At 47.2% G+C, this 11,009-nt stretch overlaps 1 protein-coding gene across 2 annotated transcripts; it reads right to left on the reverse strand.

Annotated features, from left to right (window-relative positions):
• Nucleotides 1-827: 827 nt before the first annotated feature.
• EGFL8 (EGF like domain multiple 8) lies at nt 828-6,800 on the reverse strand. 2 transcript variants are annotated; one of them, XM_053473307.1, is made up of 9 exons: nt 6,335-6,800; nt 5,226-5,311; nt 4,681-4,800; nt 4,066-4,178; nt 3,791-3,886; nt 3,172-3,336; nt 1,936-2,000; nt 1,181-1,343; nt 828-1,011 (listed from the first exon to the last, which is right to left on the reverse strand). In XM_053473307.1, the coding sequence occupies exons 2-9, from the start codon at nt 5,282-5,284 to the stop codon at nt 962-964; spliced, it is 831 nt and encodes a 276-aa protein (XP_053329282.1). In that variant the 5' UTR covers nt 5,285-5,311; nt 6,335-6,800; the 3' UTR covers nt 828-961. The 2 variants fall into 2 exon arrangements, with proteins under 2 accessions (XP_053329282.1, XP_053329283.1); XM_053473308.1 differs by lacking the exon at nt 6,335-6,800 and adding an exon at nt 6,268-6,286 and having other exon boundaries at nt 5,226-5,314.
• Nucleotides 6,801-11,009: the final 4,209 nt, after the last annotated feature.

Consider the following 11,009-nt stretch of genomic DNA (forward strand, 5'->3'; position numbering starts at 1 on the left):
GTAGTGGATGAAGACTGTCTTTCTGGGAAGTCCAAAGGGCCGTCGGCCAAAAACCCCGGCAAACAAGAATTATTTAATGTTCGACTGCGTGGCCGTGGTGACCGACATACCCTTCACACCGTGTTTAGCTGTAATGCTTCATGAAGATATTAATGGGTTGGCTTTGCTGGGTCGCCTCGCATGTAAGTTTTGAACATAGAATCTGCCGGCAGATCGGCCCCATTCAGCCCACCTAGTCGCCCGTTTCTCCTGCTGTAAAGACTCAGACCTTAATCAGTCGTTGGTCTCGTCTTAGATTCAGGAGCCGTATGTCAATCCCATGCGTGTTTAATACCCTCACTGTATTACCCTCTACCACTTCTGCTGGGAGGCTGTTCCACTTATCTACCACCCTTGCAGTAGCGAAAAACTTCTTGATGATACATCGAAGCTTCCGACCCTCTAGTTCTAGATTATGACTTCTTGTTCTAACAAGTATTTTCTTTTAAAATAACTGTTCCTCCTGTACCTTCCAGTGAAAGATAAATCATCAAAGAAAGGGAAATTTAGGGAAAAATGGGAATTTAGGACAATCATATAAAAAAATGAATGAGTAATCAATTAGTGAACAGAGAGAAAAAGTGAAAGGAAGATGACGGATGGAACGTCAACACTCAATGTGGAGGAAGAACAGAAATACCAGAAAGGAAGACGGGATGGAAAGAGGTCACGGAGACGAGAGAGGGGGGGGAATAAAAACACGGAGGAAAGGGGCGACTGTATCTAAGCAACAAACAATTGAGGAGTTTCAAAAAATCAGGAAAAAAAGAAAAATGAAGATACATTTTCTACAAATAGTATTTATTGATTGGGGATTAAGGGGTGAGTCGGGGTTATAAATAAAGGTTTGGACATAAATATTGGGGTTACAGGGTAGGGTATATAAATAAAATGGGGGTGAGCGGGATGCTCGTCCGGAGAACTAACGCTTTAAATTTACAGCCATCTCGATCTCGTTACTGCGACAGGAACCTAGAAAGAGAAGGGAGAGTTATTATGGAGAGAAGCGAGACGCGTGGAGGAGGAGGGGTAGGGAGAAGACCAGAGAGGAGGAGACATCGGAAGGTTCCAGAGGAGGAACCAGAGGAACGGATGATAGAACCCGTAAAAGATGTATTTCTGGTGGTTTGAGGTCCCTTACATTCTCCCATCTTCTCTTCCATGTACATGAGCTGATCGCTTATGGAATCCACTCGATCCAGGCTGCCGATTCTTTCCCAGAATTCTTGCACCTGGTCTGAGCGGATCTCGGACAGCTTAACAGGGAAGAGCCGCTGCAGGGCCGAGAGCGTGCTGTCCAACCTCTGAGACGGGGGAAGAAAAGAAAGGCTTTAGCTACGAGACACACCGAGAGGCCTCCGAGACAGAGAAACGGTTTAATCAATGACCCTACACCTTCTTGCCGTCTCTTATTGGGACACTCAGCACCCTCAGCCTATACTCTCTCGGAAAGTATTATGAGGTATGACGAAATGTATTGTTCATTCACGGAGGTTCATTCATGAAGACAGAGAGGCAGATTTATAAGGACGCAACATTGAAGATCTGGCACAAAGATGAGCAAAAGCTAACTTTTCACCCCATGGGCCAGATTTCCTAGTAAATGTGGAGTAATAATTACCATGGAAACCAGAGTGAGCTAAAGGGAACTGGTTTTGTCAATATCAAATTTACTTTGGGCCCTAGACTCCTTTGCGCCAACCTGGACCTTCATAAAGCATCTGATGGTGGCTCCAAAGTCAGCACTAATTTTAAAAACCATGAGGCACGGACCCAAAAACGGAAGGGAAGGAGGTAATTTTAGATTGTTTGGATTTAGCTCAGATTTCTCCCCATCCTGACGTCATGGAAGAAGCATGGATTGAGCCCACCCCACATGGGTGTAAGAGGACTTACCTGCTCTAATGACACAACAAGACTGCGGAGATCTTGGACTTCATTGGAAATTCTTTGTGAAGCATCTGAGGAAAAGATCAAGAATTAATTCAATCACCTTTGGTCGCGAGGAATCAAATGATGAAACATTATTCATTCTTGCTCGCTGAAGTTGAATGAACGGTTGTGTTACGGCTACAGACAAGAACTCTGAGCATTCCATTACACAAACCTGCTTGGATCCCCAGATTCAATCTTTTTGAATTGGTGGCTCAAATGAACTGCCTGTCAACAAACTATGTGCCACGGTGGGTAATAAGATGGACACAGCAATGCCGAGCAACAATATAGCATCCAGATTCCATTCCCAGTGTCCTGAATACCAGGAAGAAGATCTTGAAGGTGTTCTAGGAACGGGTTGTGAAGGGTCCATTACAGTGTGAAACAGAATATGTAGAAGCATCCAAACCAGGACAATCCACGGCCAGACGCAACACCGTGCGGAGTCTCTAGATACATCAACAGGGCAAGGTGGGCATCTTCCTTCTCGTAGGCCTGGAGCCAATAGCATTCCAGGTTATTGCAAAGGATTGGGGCATGGTGCCAGGTGCTCTTGTCTCCTCCGTCTGCACAGTATCAGCCGGGGGAAATGATAACGCATTGGACTTTGAAATGACTTCCCCCAGGAATATTGTCTGTGTCCACTCTCTGTACGTCTCCTTATCTTTGCCTTGTCGGAAGCTACGCGTCAGAAGCTTCCACTTTCCACTTCCAGATGTATGATGAGGTTCCGCACCGGGAAACTGGCTTCAGAAGTCATCTCCAGTGGCTATTTTCCAGCATCGCTACTACCAGATAAGACTCTTGTTTGGATAACTTTTAACGCTCGCATTTAATCACGTTCCAGCTCTCCTTTGTTGAGAAGAACCATGGAAGGTGGGAAATAGGCTGTCGCTCATCTGCCTGCATGTCCAAGGAGAAATAACACGCTCTAGAACCTTCAGTGTTTGAAGCTTCATTACTGATTCAGTGTTTGAAGCTTCATGTCAGATGGTCATTGATGGTCAGAAGACGAGAGCCATCATAAAGCTGGTGCACCTGCTGTGCCCACCTTGGCCTAAACCCTAAAGTCACCTAAAGTGACAGCCAAATAACCAAAACAGGTGGCACAGAACACTGTTGGAACATTAAGGTCTCAGAACAAAGACTTAGAGGAAACATAGTAGCCGTGGGTTTATCGCACACCGCCGGGTTTACCTTCAGCTTGTTGCACCGGGACTGACGGTTGGGGACTGATTTTCACGCAAGATTTTCCGTCGTCTGCGAGGGTAAAGCCCGAGTGACATTCGCAACTGAAACTGCCCCGGGTATTAACACAACGCTGGGGGCACGGGTGCGAGGGACGGCGGCATTCATCAATATCTGGAACAGGGAAGGGGAAAGGGAGTTGGAGTGGAGAGCATGGGAAGCGGTTAAGAACGGAAAACATGGCCGAGAAGAGGATTCTGGTGGCCAGATCCGCCAATCCCCAAACAATAAAACAATGGGGTGTGGTTGGGGTTCATTATTAATTAGAAATAAGTACATTAAAATTATATTCTGAGACTTCTAATAACAAAAGAATTAGTAAACCATAAAACATTTTAATACATTAATTTGGATAAGAACATTTATTCATTTTATTTCTAGTAAATTTCATTATAATGAAAAAAAGATCTTTTTTTTAGTAGATTTTTGTAAATTTAAAAAAAAAAAAGTAATAAAAATTCTGGAAATCCAGAGGGGGGGGGATTACAAATCAGGAACAAAATTTAAAAGAAGTGAATTCTGTTGCTTTCTAGGTGTCCGTTCGGGGTATTAGCGTCCAGACACTTACCCACATGGCAGTATCTGCCTCCCCAACCTGCGGGACAGCGGCACATGTTGGGCTTGATGCACGTCCCACCGTTCTGACAGGGCTTGTGACACACGGCTGAAAAGACGAAACAGGGTGTGTGAGGGGAGAGCCGGGGAGGACTAAGTGTCCGTGAGAAGGTGTGGGAGGGTCATGGCTGCCAGTTGGAGATTTTTGCTGCCTCGAACCACACCCACTAACACATTTGCCCCTCTTTGCCCCTTTCAGATGTCGAGGGGCTCTTCACACAGACTCACCCTCCTCGCACGTGTCTGACGTGGGCTCCTTTTTCCTCCAGCCCGGGCAACACACGGACGTTACTTGCGTGACCTCCCTTTTCACCTGCCTGACAGACACCGAGTAGACAGTCCTGGGAGAAGGAGGAAAATAGACCGCACGTCATACAATGTGTCCCAATATGTAATGCGCTCGCTATTCACTATGGGGCGGACGTGTCGAGTCCTCCATAGCTTCTTCCACACAGAGAGGGCGGCTGGTGGTTCTGCCCTGGGTTAGGCCTAGGATAGTGCCGAAGATGAGTGCGCCATTGCTCATATGGCTCAGCACATGGGCAGAAGTCACCACCAATAGCCCCATTGTATAGGGGCGGGAGTGGAATTGGGGAGTAAAGGGCATGAATAAACACCAGTGACCCGGAGACTCAGGGAAGGAAAAACTCGGGGACATTGAGCTGGTCAGCAAAGCCTCCATAGTTTCTACACCGCCATTAACATCACATGCAGGGACGGGGACTATGGGGGTAAGTTGGGAAGGGCAGATGGGGCACTGCCCCGGATCAGGCCAAGGGCAGCAGCCAAGTATAATACATCAGCATGCCCAGTGTCTTCTGCTGTCCTTCTCGCATCCGTTACCTGTAGGTGCTGCAGGCTCGTTGGCCCCGGCACATGGTCAGGTACGGCTGGTAGATCGGCTGTATGAAGGTCTCATTGTACACGACCGGGATCCTCTCCACCTGCTTGGAACAGACTCCCCTGACAAAGCCACAAAAAAATGGACAAGTTCAAGAACGTTTAGATTACTAAAAACCCTCAGCTATGACACCCACGTGTATAGAGGCGTGCTTCGTCTAGAACTATGTATTCCCTGAGAGTATGGTGGATAAAAGGAACAGCCTTCCAGAAGAAATGGTAGAAGCTGATACCAAATAAGTCTTCAGTTCTTATAGCAGGAAGATCTCGGCAGGCCAGAGGATTTACTCTAAACCTTAAATCATTTCACGGAAGGGTCTAGAACTGATGTTTGTAATGCTGCATTTAGTAGTTTGGGAAATTCAGCAGAGTAGGTGGAACAGCACCTTAAATTGGATAAATGGGATTTCTAAGAAACAGAAAGGGTTACTGACATCACCGATAATAACAGAAGGAAAGTAATATTAATAACGTTCCAGGGCTCTCACCTTTTTTGCCTTGAGCCGCTCGCGCCGACTATAAGTAAAGCCACGGTCCAAAGATACATAGTGCTGCGCGCCCTGGGGCGAGATACCTGCTGGCACAGACATACGGCATGTGAACGTCTCTCCTCGGTGTCCGCCTGTCTCTCCGGCTCTTTACACATATTTACCATCCCTGGGAACTGTCAGGGGTCTGCCCCCCAGTCTCAGGGTCTTTGCCCCCAATCTCGGGAGTGTGGAGCCGGCTCATTCATACACAATGATACCTAAGACTCCTGATTAGTGCTTTTGCTCCCAGTATGTTATGGTCGATATCCCTGCTTGAACGCAGGTGATTCAATGAAGTGTATCTTTAAATAATGACGGTTTCCATGATGGGTATTGGAGCCATTTGGGTAAGAAGTCGATCCACAGAATCTGCATGGTGGGGCATTAAAGGGTCTCGGGGGGAGCTTAGAAGGTTCCCAGCTACGATACTGAATGTGCGAGTTTACATCATGTAAAACATTCTAAGATAGAACATTCTGAGACCTGAACCTCGGCCTACAGCCCCTCAAATATATACATATTGATCACCTCTCGGGACCATTTTTTTGCTTTATTTAATTAAATTAAAAATGATGCCTTCCTAAAAATATCTTATTATTAAAAAGTGTCGTCCATGAAATACCCCTGGGCCACAACCACAGAACATTCAACTGCCCCCCGCAGAGGTTCTACAGCAGCACGGAAACAAGGAAGAGAACAGGAGATCAGATCAATGGGACAACATCTCAAAACCTCTCTGATGGCGCCATATCAACCAATACATAATAATTAATAACTACACAGCGGCCGATCGCCCCAAACTAAAGCTAAAGAGGCTGCTGGGGCAGGTGGCAGGTGAGTCCTTCTGATGATTGACCTTCATTAAGGTCAAAATGTTGTCTTTTTTTGCAGTGGAACAAAGTCATAGACCACGTTCCAGATACGTTCCAGATACCAACACATAGACAGTAACGCGCACACACAAGCCGTATATAAAGGGTTTAGAAGAGAGAACACTCACACAGTCACGCTAACTCCTAACCGTAGACAGACAGAGGAACCGCAGGCAGATCGGACCCAAAACTCACCCCAACGCTCCTTCGGTTCACAGACTGAACAATGTTTTGCCGATCACAGGACGCGGGAGCGTGAATGCGAGGAAAGCACGCCTCTGGAACACAATGACACCCCTTTGTTATCCCAGTGACACCCCTTTCCGTTTCCAGACCCCCCTACGCTATCCGAGAGACACCCCCTTTCCTGCTCCAGACACCCCTCGGCTATAGCGGAGACGGCGTTTTCCGTTCCAGACACCCTCTGGCTATTTCAGAGACTTTCTTTCATTTTCTGGATGCTCTGAAGATATTTGAAAGACCCCTCATTTTTTTTTCTAGACGGGTTTATGTTAGAACCTCATCTTCTTCAGCTTGGCGATACAAAGTTTCAATTAAGAGTATGTTATACCCCAAGAGATACTATTATACCCCAAGAACTCTCTCTTATGACCCTCCACCCTCGACCATCTAGAATTCTCTATCATAATCTGGTTCCTGAAGTCTACATACGGCCAATACGTTGGACAAAAAACCCAAAGCAGCAGAAGACCTTTGTTGTCAGTTGTGTGATCCTTCTACCAAGAATTGTAGGCAAATCTAGAGAACCTAATATCACAGGAGCTCCTTCAGTGTCTCCAGAAAGGACCGCACCATATCCAGAACAACTCCAGAACGGAATCAATGGTTGGAAGTACGTTCCGGTCATTGTCTCTAAGCGAGGTCGGAACTTACCTAGTAGATACACGGCGTTCCAAACCTGTCTGTCGTCCAGAACTATCACTTTGTGTCCTCGCGTAGCAGATGAGCGTCTAGTTCTCCCTCAGCCCCGAGTCCCTCCTCGCTCTCCAAGCTCTCTCTGGAAATACATCCTTTTCCTGCTCTTGAAAACTTCACACAAATCCCCGGAACCTCCGGAACTTTAAAAAAAAGTGAAAGCTCTCAGCCCTTGATGTCCTCGTCTTCTGCAGTTACTGTGGGTTGTGCTTGGGGGGCTTCTTATAACGCATGTCCTTCATGATTTTTGCCCCAAACTGGGGTCCCATTTCTCTCCTTCCATACCTATATCACACTATCTCTAATTTTTCCAGTTTTCCTCTCCCCCCTCTCCACTCTTCTCCTGTGGCCCCCAATAACCCCTCGCATTCTCCATATGCTGTAGAAAGTGCTGCTTTGTACAATATAATAATCACCATTCAATTCCTGAGTCAAGGAGGTCCGGGGTCTTTTTGAAGCCCCGTCAGGGGGGGAATAACGGGAAAAGGAGGGGGGGGGTCAATGCCAGCCTTTGCCCCCTCTGTCTGGAATCCTGGGAGAGGAGAAGAAGAGACAAGGGGTTGTGTTGTGAGCGCTGTGTGGCTCTGTGCCCAAAATCTGCCCCCGGTGCCATGGCCAGAAACACAGATCTCACACAAAGAGCTGACCTTCCTGCTCCCTCCCTGACTACACCATGTATTTATCAACCTCCATCCCCGCGCCGTACTTACTGCTTTCACACGACTGGGGGGGGGAGTTGGGGCTTCAGCTCACTTCGCAAAGTATTAGAAAAGCGGGTTTCTCCTGCAGGAACGGCATTATATATATATATATATATAGTTATATAGCTCACTGGGGGAAACTGCAGCTTCCCTGCAAACTCCTTCTTTAGAACAGGCCGTCTTACTTCATAGGTCATTTATATTAATACCCCAGTTTTGCTTAAAAGTTGGTTAAAACAAACAAACAAACAAAAAAACCCCTACCTTTAGGGGAAGCTGCAGATCCAGAGCTGCAGTGCAGTCAGTGGCAGGAAAACAGAATTTGCACATGCAGGGACCACCTAACTATCACCCGTTACGATGCATATGATCACTCGGGGGACCCTTTAATGCCCCCCACATTACACCTGATTACCCGTTGTCTTTATTAAAGGTGCCGTTCCACTAAGACTAAATATTATTAAAGGCATGGAAAGCCAATAAACGTCAGCAGATCGGCCATTTTATTTTTACCTATTAAAATTTAATAAGAACAACGCAGTTCCTCTGGCGGCAGCCTGATCCTCTGTCACATGACAATTAATTCTTCCCAGCAAAAAGTCTCAATGAAAATGATATCCACTTTCACCCATTTCTGACTCCCAGCAACACGTTTGTAGAAGATCTCTACTGCTCTGATTTAATATTTATTGGCGCTTTAAGGTAATGCTGAGTTTGGGGCAGATAGTGTAAATCCCCCCGTCTATCCATGGACCCTGCCCTTCTCTCTTTTCCTGCCCCGTGGCAGCTCTCCCTTCTCTCTCTCCCTTCTCTCTCTCTCTCCCTTCTCTCTCTCTCTTCCTTCTCTCTCTCCCTTCTCTCTCTGTCCCTTCTCTCTCTCTCCCTTCTCTCTCTCCCTTCTCTCTCTCCCTTCTCTCTCTCTCTCTCTCTCTCCCTTCTCTCTCTCCTCTCTCTCTCCCTTCTCTCTCTCTCTCTCCCGGCAGCAGAAAGGTCACCGTCTTTCTGGATTGAGCTCCGTCTTTGTCTGGCGCACAATGGACGTCTCCCTGCATCCCGTGTCTCAGTAACGAACCATTTATTACACTGAGACAGAGATCTCCCACACGCGCAGGTCACCCGCCGGACACAGAGACACACGGACAATAATGGACAGTAGCAGCGACCCAGGCGTAGCTGCCAACACACCCTGTAATACGGGAAAAGTCTCTAATTCTGACTTTACCCAAGATTTGCTCATATACTCATCGCAAAAGATGACGCGGGACGTCCAAACTTTTTAAACTTTATTAGGTAGCCATTCTGCAGATGAAAAGCCCCCCCCCATGGGAGGTCGCTAATTCTAGGGGTATCTGCAGAATCCCCCCATGCATTAGCAAGGGGGCACCATGTAAAGTGAAAGAGACCCCTCTGTCCCTTTAAAACCCTAGAGCTGGAATACCAGGCGAAGCCCCCCAAACCTATATCACAACCTCGCTGCAAGGATGACCTCATTATTCCCTAGGGAGAGATGACATCACACGCCCAACGTGTGAACAGGAAAATCATAAGGAAGTCAGACAATGAGACAGAGGAACCGGCGCAAGGAAACCTTTATTATAGGGAGAGAAACAGACGTGAAATAAGAGAAGCATGCTGCGGGGTATCTCTAGCACGGGGTACTTCGAGAAATTACTCAAAGAGCTGGCCCCTGCTTGACCTATTTTCAAGCAGGGATGCTGCAGTGGCTTGAGTATGGTTTATTTCAGTGGGGTAAGCAATGTTGTGAACAGGGGGGGTTGTGTGTATGATCTATACTGGGGAGGCCTGAGCCCCCTAGAGGGACGGCATCATCGCAGTTAAGACCCCTGCAGTTACCCCACTGGCTGGAGAGTCCCTTTAGCACCTTTAATGTACCAGAGTACATGCACAGCCCTTGTGGACTAATACTGCCTCCTTGTGGCCACTGCTGGTAAGTAATACTCCTGAGCGTTAGCATAATGCATAGGCAAATCTTTACATTTCATCTGGTAGATTTAACTATGCATCATGCAGGGCCAAACCAGTAATTCTTGCGGGTGAAGCTTGTCGCAGTGAATAAAGTCACGGTTTACTATACCCGACACCCCCACTATAGAAGAATGCATATTAAAATACTCCGCGAGTAACCCCAACCCTCCGAGAGTACTTAATATTCTTCAAAAATAAATCTTACCTGAGGTAGAAGCTGCAGCTCTGCAGCTGCTCTGCTCCATGCTCTGACTTTTCCTGCCTCTGACCAGGGACAGGAAATCTTTCCCAGTTAAATCAACGGCACGGACGCCTCTAAAAGTTCAGACACAGGCGAGGGAACCCGGGCAGATGAATAATTTAAATAATAGATTCCTAGATTAATGATTTGGAGGAAAGGGGGATTTAATGTAAAACCAGCACATGCTGCCAGCTGATCTGCCCTCGCTGCGGGGTCAGAGGGCATCAGACAAAGCAGAGCAAGGAGCGCTTTAACACTGGTAGAAAGGACCATCTGAACAGGGGAGCATACATCCCAACCGTCCCTCTTTAGGATGGGCAGTCCCTGTTTGTGCCCCAAATCCCTGATGTCCCTCTTTCTTCCCCGATGTCCCCCTTTCCTCCCCCATGCCCCTCTTTCCTCCCCGATGCTTCTCTTTCCTTGGAGCTCAGAATGTTTGCCCCAGTAATGTGTATAGAAGCAGCAACATTTCAAATACTCCATAATAATCTGTATAGAATAGTGAATAACTCTAACAGCGAGCAGTGGGTAGGAGCCGGGGGGAGGAGGGGGGCAAATTATCTCAGATTACAAAATCAAGGTAACATTACAAGCAGAATATATAGAATTTGATACTTTTCCCGGAATATATATTCGGAGTGTCCGCCACTTCCATGAATTTGGGGACCAGCGTGACCTCGATAAACACGATGGGAGCTCCGGTCCGGAGACTCCGTGTTCCCATTGATCTGCGTCACTTTCTGCCAGACTCTTTATCAATATTTGTTTTTTTCCACCTGATTTCGACAAAGTCACATGACCGGTTCCCGTAAGGGTTCTATGTGCGGGGGTGGGGCAGGATTAGTAGATCCCCTGACTCCACGCCGGCGGGGGGGACCTGCTGTTGACTTCTGTTGGGAGGCTGTTCCGCTTATCTGCCACCCGCTCTCTAAAGTTAAACTTCTTTAGGTTATAACAGGGAGGGAATTTTAATATAAACAGGTACCGCTAGACTCCAGAATGCAGA

The sequence above is a fragment of the Spea bombifrons genome, chromosome 8 (genome assembly GCF_027358695.1).
Source record: "Spea bombifrons isolate aSpeBom1 chromosome 8, aSpeBom1.2.pri, whole genome shotgun sequence".
Lineage (NCBI taxonomy): Eukaryota > Metazoa > Chordata > Amphibia > Anura > Pelobatidae > Spea > Spea bombifrons.